General features: G+C 34.0%; 1 protein-coding gene across 2 annotated transcripts in view; it reads right to left on the bottom strand.

The window, feature by feature from the left end:
* LOC148623726 (protein jagged-1-like) overlaps window positions 1-19,334 on the bottom strand; it is a 48,293-nt gene extending 28,959 nt beyond the window's left edge. The window contains exons 1-3 of one of the 2 annotated variants that reach the window (XM_088565782.1): window positions 19,089-19,334; window positions 18,174-18,842; window positions 12,081-12,129 (exon numbers count right to left, since the gene is read on the bottom strand). In XM_088565782.1, coding sequence (XP_088421908.1) covers window positions 12,081-12,129; window positions 18,174-18,509 — 385 coding nt within the window. In that variant the 5' untranslated portion in view covers window positions 18,510-18,842; window positions 19,089-19,334. Of the gene's footprint in view, window positions 1-12,080; window positions 12,130-18,173 lie in introns of both variants that reach the window. The other variant, XM_088565781.1, reaches the window with a different exon arrangement.
* Between the last annotated feature and the right edge of the window lie 2,230 nt (window positions 19,335-21,564).

The raw sequence follows: 21,564 nt of genomic DNA, 5'->3' as shown, positions 1-21,564 counted from the left end.
TTGATATCACATGTATTATTAGCCTTTGGTTGATAATACATGTGATATCAAAAATGTCATATGATGATTTGATATAATTTTTTTCTATCCGATATTTCTTTCCTGGTTATATATTGAATATAAACCGGATTTGAATATCAAATTGAATATCAAACAGGATTTCATTTCTGTTCGATATTCGTTTGTTTGACATTCGTTTCCAGGTTATATATTGAATAAAGAACGGATTTGAATACAAAATAGAATAACAAAAGAGATTGTTTTTCTGTCTGCATTCATATGACATTCGTTTCAAGGTTATATACTGAATATAGAACGAATTTGAATATCAAATTGCATATCAAACAGAATATTTTTGTCTTTTCGATATTCGTTTGACATTCGTTTTCTGGTTATATATTGAATACTGAAAGGATTTGTATATCAAACTGAATATCAAACTGGAAAGTTCCATATACTTTGGACATTCGTTTCTGTGTTATATATTGAATGTAGAACGAATTTTAATTTTAAAAAAATCGAATATCAAAATCAGAAATTTTTCTCTCCGTTTTTTGTTTGGCATTTGTATCTTTGTTATATGTTTATTTATCTAAACTCTCCATTCAAATATGATCCTTCTGGTCACGTCGTTACGGGAGATTTAACCATCATCGAAAACGAATCGCTGCGTAATATCCGTTCAAAAGGTCCAAAGTACCGTGAACCACGCTCCATAAATTGGAATTATAACTTTAAAGTTCTTATGGATGCCATCGAGGACTATGCAAGAAAATGAATAAAACGTGAACAAGAAGACATGGATTCTCTGTCAGAGTGGTTAAAGGCCGTGAGGTCTTTCATTTTGAAATGCATGAAAGTTTCAGGTAGGTCAATGAGTACCAAGGCTACATCAGTTTTCAACGACCCCGATGTAGCAAAAATATTGTCTACTATACACGAAAAGTATGTTCTCGTACCAGCAAACAAAGCCCAAAACAACATTGTTTTTGTCTGCAAAACGTTTTACATCCAATGTTTATTATCAGAGGTAGACGTAGAAAATAGTAGTAGTGATAAGACCTATACTGCTAGCACACTATCCAAAGAAGAGATTGTGGAAAACCATAAATCTGTGCTTTCCTCTTTTAGTGTCTCTACCAAGGACGATGATTGTGATTTACCGTCTATGTACTGGATTCCTAAACTCCACAAGAATTCATACAAACAACGTTTCATAGCTGGATCTGCAAAATGTACCACCAAACCTCTTTCAAAACTTTTAACAACTGTCGAAGCGGGGCTGCAGTCCTACCACAATACTTGTTACTCCCGTAGTGGTATTAATTCAATGTGGATCCTGAAAAATTCGAAAGATCTTTTGGAGACAATCAGTTCAAGACTATTATCTGAATAATAGCATTAAAACCTATGAATTTTCAACACTGCATACTTCTATTCCCCATACTCAGTTAAAATCCCGACTTGAAAACGTTATACATCGTTGTTTTTCCAAAAAGATGGTATACCTAGATATAAGTATATAGTTCTTGGAAGAGATTCCTCATACTCTGTAAGAAATAATTCCAAATAATTTTCCAAATATACAGAGGAAGATGTTTACAAAATGCTGGAATTTTTAATCGACAACATATTTGTCCAGTGTGGTGGACACGTTTTTCAACAAACGGTCGGCATTCCAATGGGAACAAATTGTGCTCCTTTACTTGCTGACCCATTCCTTCACGCTTATGAGGCTGACTTTATAGCTGATCTGATCCAAAAGAAAGAATATCGTTTGGCTAGATCCTTTAATCTCAGTTTCCGCTATATAAATGACGTATTATCGTTAAACAATCCTAAATTTGGGGATTTGATACATCGCATCTACCCCAAAGAACTTGAGATACAGGATACCACAGACACTGTGATGTCAGCTTCATATTTTGACACTTAGAAATCGATGGTAAAGGAAAACTACTGACAAAACTTTACAACAATCGTGATGAATTTTCATTCAGAATTGTCAATTTTCCTTTCGTCTGTGGCAACATCCCTTCAGCACCTGCGTATGGAGTGTTCATATCACTACTCTTCCGTTATGCCAGAGCTTGCCAAAACTACGCACTTTTTGTATCGCGCTAGAACTCTAACAAATACGCTTCTGGAACAGTGTTTTGTTGCTACAAGATTGAAGTCATCACTACAGAAGTTTTATGGTCGTCATCATGAACTCGAGGCTCGTTATGGTGTATCCATCTGCACCGTGAAAACTGATTTATTCAACGGGTCATAGTTTTCCTTTCCTCGTTTGACTACCCCGGACTTGACTTTTTATGAGCAACTCGGCGGGTGTTTCTAGTAAAGCAGAGGACCTTACCCTACCGGTGCACCTGGTCCATGCTCCCAGTTTTATGAGTCCGAGTTGCTCATTTACTTTTGTGACTTTGTATGTATGATTTTAGTTACTTTGTGTTCTTTTTTGTGTATGTCTGTTTAAACTTGGTACTAAGACACCATGAACGTCAATTGATCCAAACCCCGGGGACCAAATAATCCGACACAAAACAATGATTTGATTACGGATTAATTCTTGATAATTTTATTTCAGATGTATTATTTTCCCATAGAATACAACAATTTGTTCATCATCTAATAGACAAATTTGGTATATGACTGACGTTATCAACTTTTTTCAATAATTAACTCGTTGCAGGTTATTTACTATGCACCACGTGATTCATGTTATTTCTTCATAGACCGAAAAAAATATAACAGTCATTCGTTAAATATTTGGACTGTCAAACATTGGAAATTAAATTATAAGGAATGTTTCTAATTTTTGAATATGTTATACTCAATTACCTAGTTTTGGCCAGTTTACACTTTTTATCAACCGCTTCGCGGATTATAATTGTAAACTACTGCAAACCTGGTTATTTCGTATAGCCTGTACAAAAATACAAACATTCCTTAAATTGATAATGGTTTGATATTCTTATTCAGCTGATATTTGAATATAAAATATTGACTGGAATATTAATGTAGATATTCTATATTCTATTGCCTTTACATATTTATCTTAAATCATCACATCTGCTAATTTGTATAAGCTGATTATATTTTGCCTAATTCCTTGTTTATCAATTATTTCTCTGGATATTTAAATCCAAACTGTAACATATAGGCATAGGCAAACCTTTATAAATAGGAATATTAAAAAAAATCGATTTTGTATACAAATCAACAATTAACATATATAAATATTCGTATATTGCCACCAGTTGATGTCATAATTCTAGTGACAAGCATCACCAAGTAGCTCATTTTGTGCAAGTAGTTATTTGTAGTTATCATTTGCCTTTCAATGTTTTATGAACTATGTAACTTCTAAAGCAATCTTGTAGACACTATATGCGGATTACTTCTTTAGAATCATTCCTTTTTAGTAAGAAAGTTGTATGTACGGCATACAGGATAAGCAGATGAGTTTAAGATTGAAACTAGAAAAACTGCAAATTCCTCACAAATTCACCCCACTCTTAAAAATATTCAGTTTGCAGGAATAACGAATAAGATAAACTAAAAACCTGAAAAATTGAGATACAGTACAAGGTAATATGGTAAAGCAATTTTCAAATATCTAATCATATGGTGAATATGTTGGAGAATATTCCATGACGCGAATTTTGTACAAGGTCATTATTTCTTGAAGAAATCAAAGTCCTCCTAAACATAATGTTTAGCATGAATCCTGTAAGAAGGGGACACAGCACAAGCCATAAGATTAGAACAATAAACTCTATGTGTAATCACACCCTGAAATGGTTGCTAACATATCTGACGGAAATAGGAGAACTGTCATTTGAATTTTTTGAAGTCTACATTTGAAACACATAAGCTAGGGTCCTAATAAGGGAAAAAGATACAAGTCATCATATTGAAGCATTTTACTACAAATATAATCTTTTCCTCCATCCCAACCAACGATGTTAGAACTGTCAAATTTGCGATGCAAATTTTTGGTCGTTCCCTCCGCGGGACTCGAACTCGTACTGCTGTGACATCTATGGCAACACCGCCTACACGAAGTCCAGCGCCCTAGACCACTCCGCCTGCTAGGCTATATAAAAATATATCTTTCGCTGGCCGGGTCATTCCTCCTCGTAGTTCGAGTCCCGCGGAGGGAACGACCAAAAATTTGCATCGCAAATTTGACAGTACTAACTTCGTTGGGAATTTTTCAGACCTTTCTATATATATATATTGAATGCATTGAATGTATACAGAAATATCATTGGAAACCAAGAATATAATTATGCAGAAATAGCCCTGTTTAAAGAAAAAATCTATCGATGCAAAACATATATATTCGTGCATAAAAATGTTTTTAAAATGATTTTCAGAAATCGGTGAAAATTCACCGATAGGCGACATTTTCAAAAATTGTATTTTTTTTTCTTCTGTCATATTGACTCCAGGATACCATATTTTCATTCAAATAACCAATATTATTATGGTCTTTCCCATTTCAATCGGAAGACCTTCTTGTATTTCTTCTGATTATTATTATTCTTTTTTTTCTGCCGCCCAATTTCCCCGCTTCTCATTAAATCATATCGCCACAAGATTTTGACCATCTTTTGTAATCTGACAGAAGACTGGAATTCACCCTGACAGACGTGATCATTTGTCGTTCCAGAGTTATCTGCCCCGTAGCGGAAAAACTAATTTTGGGAAAATTTCTTAAACCGTTTTAGATACGCACAAACGGGAAGCACCATATTTTTCAGAAACCGGGGGCAGTACTATTTGACAAAGTTTCGAAAAGATTTCAGGTTTCCCTGGTTACGTGATTTCGCGACCTAAAATGACATTGTTCGGTTGGTCACTAAACTTTCAAACCGTTAGTCGTATAGACTTGGCACCTTCACTGTTGATCTTAAATGGTTTGCAGTATGTTATTTAATTCATGGTTCTTTGTCAAACTTTGATAAGATATTTTACCTCATTTGTATGGTCATTTCTTATTAGGCACTTTTTTGCTGTAGATTTTTGTTTATGTCTTTATAATATGAGTTATAACTACTGGAAAGACAGTATTTATAGTCCAAATATGTATCTATATAAGAAATCTCTCCATCGACATTCGGGAACTATATTCGTTATACAACGCACTCCTTCAGTGGTGTCTTTGTCCGTTTTCGTTATTGAATATCACCTCTCTCTTTGAAAATTGGTACACACGTTGAAAACAACCGTTCTTATCGTAATTAGTGCATTTGTTTTATAAAACTAATCTAAAAAAAGGAATATGGATAAAGATTTTTCTAAAGTACTCCAACGATCATGATTTATGTAATGAAAGTGTGATAATGGAATATGATTGCCTCATGCTCAAGGGTAATTTCTTAGCAGCTTTTAATCAGAAACCTTCACTACTTTTATTCAAAGCTTCAAATGAATCCATGAATGCATATTTAGTTGCATGACAAATATTTATTTTGTTTGAAGATTGATTGATTGTTGGGGTTTAACGTCCGAGCAGCAATATTTCAGCTATATTCAAGCGATATTTTGTTTGAAACAGCTTACGTAATCATTGCAACACATGCGGTCCAAGCGCTGTAACTCCAAATTTTAAGTGGAAAAATGAATCACGGAACTAAAGAATAATGAAGTTTAAATTTCCTTGTATGTTCTTAATTTTCAAAGTGATGACTATCGTTTTCTACGGCAAGGATAATTTAATTAGAACTTAGTGTTTCTTTTGCGACCTCCAGTATTACTTTTTTGTTACCTCCCCTTCGTCGATGTGTTCAAAAAGTTGTAATATGTATTCACCATTTGCGCATCGTTTCAATAAATAGAACAAATTAAAATATTTTATTTTGAAAATGTTAGTGAAGTAATAATTCTGCAAAAGATTATAATAAATTTTGAGCATTTCTAATATTCTCACACTTATCCTTTAAACATAAAAACAATAACAAAATCAAGTACCATACTAGAGTAACGATGAACCATGGTGCAATATTATAAAATAGCCGCAGTAATACTTGACATCTCTTAAACAGAGATAAATAAATCTTCTTATATACTCACAAGCTTGTGCAACATAATATTCGGGGCAATATTCACCAGTATTCATGCAATAACCCTATATTATAAGACAATCAGTAAATAATGTTAATACATGCGTGAATGTTGTTTGTTAGTTTCTGAAAACTGTCTTTAAAAGTATATTTCCAATACTTTTTTTTAAAAAAGGCATTAGACCTATCATCGACACCTAAATCGGGGATGTCCAGCTTTTTATCAATAAAAACCACTATTTACGATCTTTAAATGCAAAACAACCTCATGTATGGCCTAACATTTAAACAATAGCAAAGCGAGAATATCACGATAAATAAACATGTATTAATAATTTTCAATTGTCATTACAATAGAAAAATCAAAGTACTCATGTACTGAATTAATTTACATTGACTCTGTTAGTTGCCTTAAAATAGCAAGAACAGAAACCAACTTCTTGGTTATCAAAATATTTAGTTATTGTACAGTAATTTTGTAAAGTCCCTTCGTTCCAACATTGCTGTTCCAACTTACACAATGGAGGCACATTATTCACAGTAATACACAATACTCATACTTTTGTAGAGACTTAAAAGTACGAATTTAGAGTTTACAATCAGAGTTTTATTTTGACCACATTTGTTCAATACACACTCAAATAATACCTTTACAATGCATAAATGTAGGTTCAGTGTTTTTTGTACTTCATAGAGGGGTGGCCATTTGACTTGGAAGTGACAATTAAGACCTTTTGCTTTGGGATACTTTATAATTATCTCCCTTTGAATTTATCTATTTTCATGAAAATCACAAGTTCATTTTGTTCTCAACTAAATGTATTGATGTAATTGACAGGAAAAAATAGTTTATTACAACATAGTTACTACAGAATTCATCTTTCTTATAAGAATCAGAACTATTTTGCAAATTTAATAATTGTCAAAAACCTCGCCTTTTAAAATATATACAAGAAATAAATATTGTCGATCGAGCCATCTCTACAGGCCAGAACACCATAAGCCATTAACCGTGAGGCAAAGGTCATTTCTCATGAATATAATTGTTGCCAGGAGAGAATTGGTAGGAAATATCTTCCAATTGTTCTGGAACAATTGACCTTTTAATTGTATCTACTATGTTGATTTTGGGTTATATATAAACTTCATAAAAAATAGTCAAGATCTGTACTTCTTTCTTACCCTACAATAAAGACCCTGTACGTCCTGGTCAAGTGATGATGTAAGACGTATTGTAAAATCCTGACTGTTTATAGCAAATTAAAAAAAAATTCAGCTGTTGAAAAGTGGAAATGGGGCGACTAAGACTCGGTCGAGGAACACTGGCATCAAGTAGAAGAGATAAACAGCAGGGTTAGCGAGGTCTTGGGATTCAAAAGGTAGATGCACAAAGAGTGGATCACACCGTCAATTGGAATACTATTGACGAGAGAAAGGGAATTAAGAAAAAGATATACAGTAAACACCTAAAGAGATTAAAAGACAGACGGAAGGGACAATATTCCAAAATCAACAAGAAAATAAAAACAAGAGGCTACTATTAGGAGCCTGAATCGCTCACCTGATTAAACTTTGCCTGTTTAAGAGCAATCAATTTAACAAGTTGTCCAACTGTTTTGACTCAATAAGACTTACTCACACATGTAAACAATATTCATACACTTTTGTAGTAAATTACAAATATAATTTCAAAGTACACATTCTAAGCTTTATTTTGACTACTTTTGATCAGAATACACACAAATATGCACTTACAATGCATATTTCTAGGTTCAGTGTGGGGTTTTTTTTTGTACTACATAGGGGTGGTCATTTGACCCGGAAGTTGTTAGTATGACTTTAAAAGATTGAAACGTAAATTTGACCACAGATAGATCTCAGTATGCTGAACACTTCCTTATGTCAGAATATGACAAAACCAAACGAATTTGGAGATATATGCAAAAAACTGATGTCTGACCCCTATATTCTATTTTTAGTAATGGCGGTCATGTTTGTGGACGAATTAACAACTTTTTGTGCAATATACCTTTAAAAACATATGTGCAAAGTTTCATATATTGCCGCTCAGTTGTTTCAGAGGAGAAGATTTTTTAACTAGAGGCTCAATAGAGCCTGAATTGCTCAATTTTTAATTATTATAAATAAAATTGTGTCCCATTTTTAGTATAGACTGCCATATCTATTCACGGATTGAAAATAACAACAGTCATTTTGAGTACAATACACTAAAGAACTAAAACCGGTATGCTTGTTTTCATTAAAAGATCTTCAATGGTTTTAGAGAAGATTATTTTCAAAGTTGAGCATGAAAAAAAAACACAAAAACTGTTTCAGGGACCATAACTCCAACATCAGTTGACGAATGGTTTTGAAAATTTCGGCATAAGTCCGTGTCGTGATGCTAAACGATATTAATTCCTGCCAGAGTTTAGCTACAGGCAATGGTTTTTGAGTTATTTGCAAAAACTGCCTTTTGACCCCTGTGTTCTTTTTTCAGTAATGGCAGATATTTGTTGCCACGAATCAAAAATTCAAACAATTATTTTGTGTGGAATACCCTAAGGAACAAATATGCCAACTATCATTGAATTATGTGAATGTTTTGTTTTTTTTTCAAAAGAAGATTTTCAAAGTTGCACATGCGAAAAATGCCAAAAAAAACTGTTTCAGTGGGCATAACTCCTACATCAGTCGACAAATCGTTTTAAAAATTTCAGCATAGGTCCATCTCATGATACTGAACAATATTATCCTCTAAGAAATTTGCCAAAAGCAACGATTTCTGAGTTATTTGCAAAAAAACTGCCTTCAGACCCACATGTTCTATTTTCAGTAACGATGTTTTTTCAAGGATCAAAAATCCCAACGGTAATTTTGTGCAGAACACCCTAACGAACAATCATGACAAGTTTAAAACCTGTTGATCTAGTAGTTTCAGAGGAGATATCTTTGAAAATTTGTCCACGACGACGGACGCCAAGTGATGGCAATAACTCACATGATCTTCGACCAGGTGAGCTAAAAAGCAACCAGAAGAGATAAGGCCAGAGAATGGGGGATGTCTTCCAAGTAGTAGTAACAACGAAAAAGAAGAATGTGGAAAGAAAAGTAATAGCCAGTAAGGAACGAACAGGGCACACTATTGACATCAGAGAAAGAACAAGCAAGATGGACGGAGCATTTCAAAGAGGTTGAAACATGATTCAAAAGTAACACATAATTTAACAAAGGCTGAGGTTGACTTAAATATCAGCTTAGAAACACTAACCGAGCAAGAATTACTGAAAGAAATTAAGTCTGATAAACAAAAAGGCTCCTGGAAAAGATCAGCTATCAGCAGAACTTTTTTTAAAGTAGATCCATCCTTAACTGCTGATTTATTATTTCCACTATTCTAGAAAATTTTGCAAAGTAACACCACCCCAAGAGCCTGGATAGAAAGTAACACCATCAAGCTTCCAAAAAAGGGGACCTCTCTAACTGCAACAACTGAAGGGGAATCACCTGACACTCAATACCGAGCAAAGTGTTCAGTAGAATTTTGATCTATAGAATAAGAACTACTGTTGGCAAACAATTGAGACAAGAACAAGCAGGATTACGAAAAGTAAATAGCTGCTGCGATCAAATCTTTGTACTCAGAGTCACCATCGAACAATGCACAGAAAGGCAGAGAACACAGTAAATAAATTCCATCGACTTTGAAAAGGATTTCGATTCCATACACAGGTTATGGAAAATATTAAGGACTTGTGGCATACTAGTGAACAGAGTACAACTTATTCAAATATTTTACACAAAATGTAGATGCTCCGTTGCAGACACAACGGACACCTGCTTCCTTGTAAAATCTGGATTACGTCAAGGAATGTCATCTCTAATAATAACAATAAACTGTATTATGAGATCGGGCATAATAAGGACTAGGTAGGTATGTAGGTAGAGCCACTAGTTAATAATTACTCAGAGGATTAATGAACATTTTGTTAGAGTAGATTAATAAGCATATTGAATCTGAAAAAAAAAACATATAATGGCTTTGCGCATCATGTAGTTTTAAGGCAAAAACATGGTAGGAACAGAAGTATAAAAATTTGCTTTATATTTGCTTGATCACACTTGTACATTTTCTTACAGTCTTACAGAACAGCTAAACTGATACGACTGTATGGAATATACAACTGCATTCACAAATTTGTGCATATACAGCACATTTCTTCACTGTGAAAAGAATCGGTTAATTTGATACTTATGTTTTAATGTACAAACTGTATCGATTTGTTTCATTAGTAAAAAATTTAATTGATAAGAAAGGGAAGAGTAAACGTGTAGTGAGCGACTTCTTATTCAGTTAACCTGATTTACTTTATAATTAAGATTATAAGCTAGTTTGTCACTGATTTCAAAAATACACATAATCCCGACTCAAAAACCTTATATATCGTTGTTACTAAAAAAAAAAAATACGGCACAACTAGATACAGATCTGTAGTAATTAGAAAAGATTCCCCATACTTTTTATAAAAAGATTCCAAATGATCTTCCGAGAGGACGCTTACCCTACCGGTGCACCTGTCCCATGCTCCCAGTTTTTAGTGGAGTCCGAGTTGCTCATTTACTTTTGTTACTTTGTATATATGATTTTAGTTACTTTATGTTCTTTGTTGTATGTCTGTTTTCCATGTCTGGTCTTTGTCCCTGGATTACATTCTTTTGATTACCGCTATAACCTTGGTTCCCTTGATTACTCTTTCAAATATACCGAGGCAGATGTTTTCAAAATACTGGAATTTTTTTTATCAACAACATATTTGTCCAGTGTAATGGACGCGTTTTTCAACAAACGGTTGGTATTTCAACGGGAACAAATTGTGCTTCTCTACTAGCTGACATATTCCTTCACTCTTATGAGTCTGACTTTATAACTGATCTGACCCAAAGAAAGGTATCGTTTAGCCAGATAATTTGATCTCAGTTTCCGCTATATAAATGACGTATTATCGTTAAACAATCCTAGTTTCGGGGATTTTATACATTGTACCCCAAAGAACTTGAGATAAAGGATACTACAGACACTGTGAAGTCAGCCTGCTTGGCCTCCCCTCTGAAATCGATGGTAAAAGAAAACTATTGACCAAACCAAACTGTACGACAAACGTGATGACTTTTCATTCCGTATTGTCAACTTTCCTTTTAACTGGAGCAACATCTCTTCAGCACCTGCATATGAAGTTTTCATATCACAACTCGTAGGTTTTGCCAAGGCTTGCCGTAATTACGCACTTTTTTATACTGCGCAAGACTTCTTACAATTAGGCTTCTAGAACAGAATTATGTTGCTACAAGATTGAAGTCATCACTCAGAAGCTTTATGGTCGTCATCATGAACTGATGGATCGTTATGGTGTATCCATCTGTGCCATGAGAACTAATTCATTCAACGTATCGTAGTTTTCCTTTCCTTTTTCGTCCACCCCGGATTTGTCTTTTTATGAGCAACTCTGAGTGTTTCTAGAAGAGCAGAGGACGCTTACTTACCCGTGCACCCGGTCCATCCTCCCAGGTTTTAGTAAAGTCTGAGTTGCTCATTTACTTTTGTGGCTTTGTACGTACTATTTTGGTTATTTTATGTTTTTTGTTGTTTGTGTCTGATTTCCATGTCTGTCTGTTTTCCATGTCTGGTCTTTGTTATTGGATAACATTCTTTTGATTTCCGCTATAATCTTGGTTCCCTTGATTACTCTTCCGTAAAACAGTTTTAAAACGCCATAGAACATTTAAAAGAAAAAATTTAGTGCCAACCTGACTGTAAGGTCGCACTCTGCGGACAATGAAATTAATAGGGCAGTGCAATTCACCTTGTCAAATAAAAACATCGTGATATTAGTGTGTTTTTTTAAGATTCTGTCCACATTTATCAATACAATACAACTTCTAATTCTATACTTGACTATAAGCATATCGATTTTAATTTATATATTTGTTCTCCAATTATGAACTTACTTGATTGTATGCCCTTGTTCCATACTTCAAGTGTCAAAGTATACGTCAGCTGCAAAACGAAATAAAGCAATTAAAATGAATGTTCAGACTATGGTATGGCTTCAAACTTCATAGTTTTTATCATTTTCTTTTTTAAATAATATGCATAAGACTTTTTAAAATGATAGAGGTATATTAGGCTTGTTCGAAGATCAGTTTGACTATGCATTAAAAATACACAATTTCGTTAAGAAACTACACGAGAAAAAGACCAAGAAGGTAAGTATTGTTTTCAAGATCACATCCGCTTTAAAATAGAAAAAAAAATTGTTAATTACATGTTGCTATATTAGTTGTTGAGCTTTAGTAGCGCAATGTGGTCGAGAGGCGACTTTTACACTTAGAATTATTTATACGAGTTAAAGTCACCTACATCATTCACACCTAGATAGTAGTATGTGCATTTGTAGAATTCAAAGAACAGAACGAGATTTCGTTGAAAATGCATTTCCGACGTTTTGCTCCAAACTGAACACTTTAAGGTGGGATTTCCAAAGTAACATATTTTGAGCTATTACAATTTCTTTTGCGTTCTATAATTTAAAGAAATATGCCTATACAGTAGATCTTAATGTAGCTTCTGACGACTTAACCATATTTTGTATTGTTCGAGAATGATTTTTTTTTTTTTATTTAGTGTGTTCTTTTAAATCATTATCATGAGAATGATTTCTTTTTTTTTTTTTTATTTAGTGTGTTCTTTTAAATCATTATCATGTCATTTCTTGCATGACCATTATTTACGTAACGCCGTTTAAGCTTGGTATAAAAAAAAGTTAGATTTGATTCAGTAATTTTCAATTTGTAAGCAATAAACAGATTTTGTGGCTGAAATACACCAACTGTGTCTTTATTACAGAAATTCTGAATTCTAAGTATGAATATTGAAGAATGGATGCTGGTACTTTTTTCTGAGAATTCCGATATTATATTTGAAATCGTCCAGTGTGTAGATGCTGCGTTATGTTTGTTTGTTTGTTTATTTTTTGTTTCCTATTTTTTATTGGTATATTAAATGCATCTTCCTATTTGATCTGATTAAAAATTACACTTTATATAGCTTAAGTAGTCAAAGGATAAAAATCACTGGTAATCACTAGTATTATCAATTGTATCGATCTAAAACCAGCAAAATGTAAAGAAAATCCATGTAAAACAAACAGTTCAGTGATATAACAACCGTTTTTATGTCTACTAAGTATACTTCTACTTCGGTTCAATGCAACAGATGGAGTCGGTTTTAAGCAGGACAAGTGTATAGATTATCATCAGTGAGTTCAGTTAAGACTGAAGTCTAAAACAATGCGAATTCTGAGTTGAATTTGGGGACTTGGAATGATTAAAAGAGCACAGCGCGTCAACATTTTTGTAATGATCTCCGTCAAATACTATTTTTAACTATTGCTATAGATTTTAAATATTTCAATCCATATTTGACCGATTTCGACATTTTAGCAGAAAATATTCCATAAAAAGGTTTTAACAAATATTTCAATGAGTTAATATTAACCTACATGTTCCGTCTTAATTAAACTTCATGGATTCCATGGAAGTTTAATTAATAATGTCTTCATAGTTTGAACTGAGTTCAAACATCAGTATTCTATAATCGTGTCATACCAAATCCCTGACAGAATCTTTGTCATGGTAATCTTGACGATAATTCAAATGCAACTATGGCATCAATTATTGATAATTTCTGTTTTTGTTTCTGATTTTCATGCAACATGGTACAAAATTGACACCCGTAAGTGTGACAACCACGGGGAAGATCTCCAACCAAGGTGTCAGCACGCCAATCCGGAACCAAAGCTTTGTCACGCAGTAACCGTTAATTTGCTTTGCAGGAGGACACTCACTCTATAATTTAATGATCTGATTAATCTGGCAGATCGTAATGATGTTGATTATTGTTCGGAGGTGTTCGGTTTTGACCCGGTCATTTCTGTTCCGAATGAAGTGTTAGTTATCATCAAGTCAGAAAAAAACTAAAAACAAAAAGATTAAGCTGTTTTGGATATATCTAATGTTCATATCATTAAAAAAATGTATTATATTTTGCCATGTTATGCTCAACCAATATGCCAATGTCAAGCGGAACATTACATTGTTATAGAAAAAACTCGTAGATAAGTTAATGAACTAAAGAAACAGGAAGAATATCCTTTTTTTCTTACCACTACCAAAGATGCCCTGTGAGACGTAGGTGAACATAGTCAATATGTAATTTTATAAATTTTCAAGAGACAATTGACTTGTCGTATTTCATTATACCATGTCGGCTTATATTAATTTTGATCTATTTTTATCTCACGTCGTTATTTTCATTCAATACAGCTGTAATATCTTTGATTGTTAGAAGATAATACTCCGGTTAATTTTAACCAAATAAAAACTTGTGTTTTTTTTTCTTTTTGATCAGTGATGTATAAAATGAAATGATATTTAATTTGAAATTGCCGACACGAGATGGTTCAATCATTTAACATCTCATCAGCCAAAGGTCACCGTATTAACTGTTATGCTGCAACTATAAGTATTAATAGATCGAACTAATGAGATATTTTATTACAAGTAGGATCCAAAGGAAAGTCAGGTGGTCCACCAGCTTAAAACTTGAAAAACATAATGGGTAAAAAGAAACGTCCACCCAGGCTTAAAGAAAACCTAATGGGTACAGATTGAGCTACGACTCCGAATTACAGTTACTGCCCTGGAAAGAAAAAATATGATTTTTGTTGTTGTTGTTTTTCAGTGATAATTAGAAAACTGCAATTCGAAAGAAGAAAACTTTCAGTTGTTAAAATGATTTTTATGGTAACGCCTACAAATCTGTTACTAGATTGAAGTTATAGAATACTCCTTGTTAGAGTTGGTGCCCTTGACAGGAGAAATTTATTGGCTATTTAGCAGTTCTTGGTCAACGACCTGGATAACCATTGTAGTTCTTATTTGGATCGAAGTTACAGGACAACATCTTATTAGAGTTTTTGCCCTTGACAGAAACTTAATGATTTGATCCTTTGAGATTACGTTTTTATTACGCAATCAAAATTTTTATTCCGCATTGAGGCGGAATACAAATTTCAAATGTGTAATTAATAAACGAATTTTATTTAGAATCGGCATATAATATATAATTAGAATCTTTAAGGCTAAAAACCACTAATTCCACTTTCCATAGGCTTCTATGCTAATTTCACAATATTCAATGGCTTCTCTGGACTTTACCTTAACTTTAACCTGCAGAGGACTATATATCAGCATGATTCTACATATGTCAGCTCACAATCCTCAGAATGGCATGTGGGGTTAGCAGACTTGCAGTGCAGTACTGGTCACCGGAAGTGAAGGGTCTATAAATAGCATGGGAAATCCCAGTGTTTTCACAAGATAGGGGTACATTTAAAAATCATTATGGAGATTAGGCTTCACATCACAAGAAGCAAAATGCACCTATAAAATGTACAGAAATGTTTTTCCTTTCAGAAACTGTTTAAATTTTTTCAATAAGATGAGAACTTTTTTCACAGCACTATGAGGAACAGGGGTAATTTCTGCATAGGACTATTTTTGCGTACGTTCCAAATGCTCATTGGTTGAATTGGTGGTCTGTAACCTTAACTGCGGAATAAAATTTTGGATTGTGTAATTATACGTCACATTTTATTCCCATTCTTTTGACGAGAATGACATGCCATAGACACGGTTTAAATTGCTAGAACATTTAACATAAGGCCAAGAGTTTCGGATAAACTATTCAGGCCCTCTGGTGCCTTCATTTAAGATTTATTATTGTCAAGCCATTTCCTAGTTTTCTTAACAATACATTAGCAATTATTCCTCTAAATATTTATTTTGAATTTCGTGTTTTAATATGACGTGCTTCAAAGCTCTTTAGACCACAGACATGGTAAAAAAAAAAGGGATAAACACATGGCCAAAATTTCGTGCAACACATAGGCTGTGTCTATTCAAAAACATGAAGAAACTAGTCTTTTTAGAATCGAAATAAATCTCCGCAACTCCATTTTATCATTGTTATACCAACGGCTGACCATTTATTTCGATATTTTAACCCTTCGCTATCGCTCGGGGTAAAACGATGCGACATAAAGACCCGCCCGTGGTAAAACAATGATAGAATGGAGTTTCCATGATTTATTTCTTAATTAGAACACCTTTGCCCAAGAGACAGGTTAATATCGTGTCCAAAGCTGATATCGGCTGGCAAACTCCGGTGTTATTAAAGGGGCAAACACGCCCATATTACATCCAAATATGTGAGAAAGTACGATTAGGTCAAAAAGCAAACCCAAGTATTTTTTTTCAAGATAAAGGATAGATATTTTTGGTGAATGTGGAGATTTAAACATATTAAGTTCATCGTGTGCATTTTGTTATGAAAAAAGGAAATAAGAATGCACGGAAGAGGTTTAAAAGGAAAAAAAATATTAACTCCACTCAGAATTTGTTTTTCGTGCGAAATATTTTTTATGACGATCCACTTAAGCAAACCACTACTACCACCACATAATAACATTTTCTTTTCTTAAAATTAGACACTGCATTCATAATGGCGGTCCTTGCATATGCCTCCATCCCGACTTTGGAAAAAAATCATTTTGGCAAGAAATCTTGCCATTTTTTTCTCAAATTTTACCCCAAAGTTTTCCTGCAATCAACTTTTAATGATACTTCGAAATTGTATCTTAGCAAATTATCTATGGAAGCATGATTTGATTATGTAATCTGTATATATATATACGCACTCTTCATGAAAGTTTGAGACTTCATCTAGCTATTGTCTGAGGATACTACTTCTAAAGATATTTAAGAATGACGATAGCAATAGCTCACATAGATTATTACTGATCATGGCAAGTTCAGAAGAAAGGTTTAAAAATAGAAAATCTACATAAAAGATTAATATGTAGAGTTAGTGAATCTTTCTTTTCAGAAAAAGGAAATATGTTCACTTTAATCTTATCTGTGGAGACTTGTCATTCCGGATATGGAAATCGATTGAGATGTTAATCCCTCCTTTGAAAAGAATCATTATGCCCTCTGCGTTTTAAATAAAAAGTAATTATTGCAATACATTTTACTAATCAATACCTCTCACATGAAACTAAATATATGGTCCCATCCTCAATCCTTTTACGTTTGAAGGTCTAAATCAAAATCCCACTGTCTAGAACAGTGACAGTCTCGTAAATTGCAGTCATTATAAAATATCTTGTTTGGACCAACCTCTGTTATTTGGCACTAAAAATGGCATAAAAGTGGTGTGCATAGTCATCATTGACAAACCTTTCACATATTTCACTTTCAGTAATGAAAATTTTTATTTCGAGATAGATTGAATAGACATTAATAGATGAGACTATCCTATTACAATAACTGGATTGAATGGCAACATTTAGCAGGTGTGCTTGGAGGATACTTTTTATCTATCTATAATTCATTTATATGATCTTAAAAAAAAGAACATAACGGAACTATACAATTAAAAACAATAGTTAAGTTTGTCTGTTGTTGGTATTCGATGTATGGAGGCTTTGATAATTCCTTTTATTGTCAAGGGAAGGCCATCCTTGAACTATTATAGGGCATTAAAACAGGATGTGAATGGAGATGTCATTCGCGTATGATTTGATGGTAGTCAGACTGACGTTCAAACTCTCTTCTCACATTGTTTGAACCGCATTTAACTCCAATAGCGTGCGTTCATCCGTACAAAACCTTTAATTGTGTGGAGGAATGAATTATCAGTTTTCCTTTACTTATGAAAAGTTTTCCCACGTCTGGTAATTTTGGACAAAATTAAACTGTGTTGAAATTCCCTTAACCCTGTGCTAACTCGAATACGCCTTTGATATTTTTTTTAAATGCGTAATCATTTTTATGTGCTTGTGACCTTTACAAGTTGAGTCTATTGTTATGGGTGAAATGAAAAGCGTTTTCAAATAATTGTTTAATTTCTTATTCAGTAAGGTTATGCAAACATAAATTTACCTAGTTTTTTCTTTAAAATGCCAATACCAAACTTACCGTCCATGCAAAATCAAAGTGAAGCTGTAGTCTGCTTTCTTCACTTCCTCCATGATATGTAAAAGAATTTCCCTCAAATACGCCGCTGCTAATATTTCCAAAAGTACATTTGCCATCAAAAGTAACTATACTTTGATATTCTCTCAGACAAACGCGAAACATTGTTTTGCATTGCCTGATGCATCTGTTATTCAAGTCCCTGCTGCCTTCACAACACTCCCCCTCCGTCACTTCCCCGCGGGGATTCTGAAGTGTTGTTACTTGTATCTCAAAGTAACCAGAACTGCTTACGGTTATTAAACATACAAACACTAATGACAAACGAAGAAAGAACATATTTTTTAAACGTTGGTATGGATTGCATAAATGTAAATTTTTTACTAACCACAAGAGTTATTATAGAAGTTCCATGCACGAACCCACAAAAAACGACAAAACACATTCCTACGCACAAATGTTATCTCACAACTAAAACGTTTGAAATCCTCATCATAATGCGACACTTCCATCAAATTAGTTACTTGTCCCAGAAGCTTTCATCAACTTGTTATCGGGTGATGAGATTTCGGAAATGTTAACTGTCTGTCATCGTCTCAATGTTTACAAAAAGTATTGTCCCATACAACGATCTATTGTGTTTACCACCATGTGTTACAATGCACTAAATTCCTATAAAAATCACACATTATACTATAATGAAATAATCAGTTAAAATCGCTGATTTTTGTAATCCTATGCTATGTATAGATTTGCCGTGGCACGCGTTATTCACGCGACTGCAAGAATAAGGCATTTTTCATTCATTAATTATATTGATATATGCCGCTATCCAATAAATTTACAAAAGAAACGAGTTCATATTGATTGTAGCACGCCTAGTAAAGAATCATTTAAAGAAAGCAATGATATAATTACCAATGAAAAGAAAACATATGTTTCATGAATTTAAACTTTATACGAGAATACTCCATTACAACCGGTCATCAAAAATAGAAATTGGATTCCGTTTTATTTTGAGCAATTATCCACCATATGTTCATCACATCTTTTACATGGTTTAAAACGAATGTAAGAAACACTATTAATGTCCATTTTTAGTAAAGGAATTTTCGTTCAGCGTGGGAAAATTTCTACGCACACCTGAAAAATTTGTTATGCTCAGAATCCTGTTATTTTTATTAATACTACTTTAATGCACCTTAAATTGTACCTGTAATAAATTTCATGCTTCAATGATAATGATGTTAAATAAATTCATGTAATCATATCTACAATATAATATTGGCAGAGGAAATGTTAGCGATTTGCCTTCGCCTTTGTTTGATTAAAATACCTAATAGTGCATTAACCCTTGTGTAATTTGAAAGCAAGTTTAATTTTATATTCGATTTCTGAATGAACTAATTCATGCATCAAGTGACGATATGAAGCAAAGTTGTTACCGTAAAGATGTTAAAAATACGTCATTTGTAATGAGCGGTTGATCCATTTCAGTGCGGTTTTTATTGATTATTGATTACTTTTGGTCGGCAAATAGTTCAAACAATAGTTGGTATTTATTAAGGCAAACTTATAACTATTTGAGCAACATTTTGACAACTTAAAAAAAATAAGCCTTTAAGTTCACTGCGTTTAGCAAACATTTAAGTGGGAGAGCGTAATTTTTAATTTGAGTTTTGACGTTCGAAACTCCATGACACATTTTTTTGTAGTTGAAGAAACAAGTATGGAGCCAGACGAATATTAATTTTGTTCAGTAGTTCCTAGGAGTAGCAGATGGAACCTTGGAATGTATGTAGAACAAACTAACTAAACTCTGGCTCCAATAAGTGGGGAGTATAAAATACTGAGTTTTTGTCGTTAGGAATTAAAGTCCCATAACTCCTATAAAGTCGGATTAAAATGCCTGTATAGTATGGCCAACTGCATATTGTATCTAACAATCCTACAAAATTTAAACAAAATCCTTACAACGGTTTCGTAGGAATTGCGTACTGAATGTAAGTGGCCCCGTGCAGGTCCGGGTGTTAAAAGAATAGGCCTGCAGCAGCGCTAAGCTTGTCGTATAAGGCGACTAAATAGTGCTCAGAAACCTAGCCGGGGGCTAGGCGCTCTGCCCACAGAGCAACTGGGATGTGTGCCCCAGGTGGTGGAATGGGGTACCCCTGGCGTGTTGCATGCTGGGGTTGTCAGGCTATAATACGGAAAACCTGACCGCAAACCATAGTGGTGCACCGTTTTGGGAAAGATACCACGTTCCTCGCACGTTAAAGAACCCTGCTGTGGTATTCGATAGGAGTAGGAACCTTTGCGCTCCGCCACAGGAGGCTAAATTGCCCAACCTTACCCGCCCCCCCCTTTTTCCAGTGGCAATCAAAATTTGTCGACCCTATTATCCTTGTGGCCCATCCTTTTTTTTCATTTCATGTTCATTTTATCATCCATTTCATGTTCATCGTCTGAATATAGCTGAAATATTGCTGCTCGGACGTTAAACCCCAACAAACAAACAAACTGAATGTAAGTGTGACGAACGGACGGACATACTCCATTAATAGGTCCTTTCGTCGCTTGACGCACCGTACTCGTACCACACGACAAATAAAAACAACCACCCTCTACAGTTTGTGTCATGCATCGCCGCATTAAGTGGCTCATATGGTGCGGTCATTGGAAACAATCTATTAATTGTTATTAATGCATCCTTCTTTCGTTTTATTACAACTAGAGAACACCCGGGAAATCGCGGTCGATTGAGTAAAGTGTGGACACAAAACTAATTTGACGAATCCTAACAAAATGAGTAATCGTTGTAAAGGATCTACGATCATCTACCATACATCAATGGTGTACAGTTTTGTTCAAAATTGCTTTAGTACTTTAAGAGGAGTTAACCATTAACCTTTTAGGGGAGCTTGGTTATCTTTTGACTCATATTTGCGCAGCGCGCAAAATTATGTATTTTTCTTACGCATGTAAGCGAATTATTTTGTTTCCTTTTTTATTCACATTACTAATTTTTAACTATTCCTTACTAAATTATCTTTTCTCCAAAGTCAGGATCGAAATATTTTGAACACCCAAAGAAAAAAAAACCAAACCCCCGCCAAGGAAGTTAAATTGTGCGTCCCTAAGCAAAGTTTTATATTCTCAAGCCAATGAACTTTCCTGAAAAAATTGGTTTAGTCTGGGACTAAGAAGCTAATTTATTGGTCCCAGGTTTAATTTGAACTTAGGGTATGGGAGGAGCTAATGTTTTACCACGCCGACGATGAGGAACCGGCAAACGCAGAGAGAAGACTTTAAAAGTTGAAATGGTCTGTTTAGGGGAAAAACTCCATTAAAATACACTTGCAATTAACAATTTGACTGCTCCAGACATGCGTTGCGT

Source organism: Perna viridis, chromosome 2, assembly GCF_037379345.1.
Source record: "Perna viridis isolate PV_CMFRI_1.1 ecotype Kerala chromosome 2, ASM3737934v1, whole genome shotgun sequence".
Taxonomy (NCBI): domain Eukaryota; kingdom Metazoa; phylum Mollusca; class Bivalvia; order Mytilida; family Mytilidae; genus Perna; species Perna viridis.
This window is presented reverse-complemented; position numbering and strand designations above follow the sequence as displayed.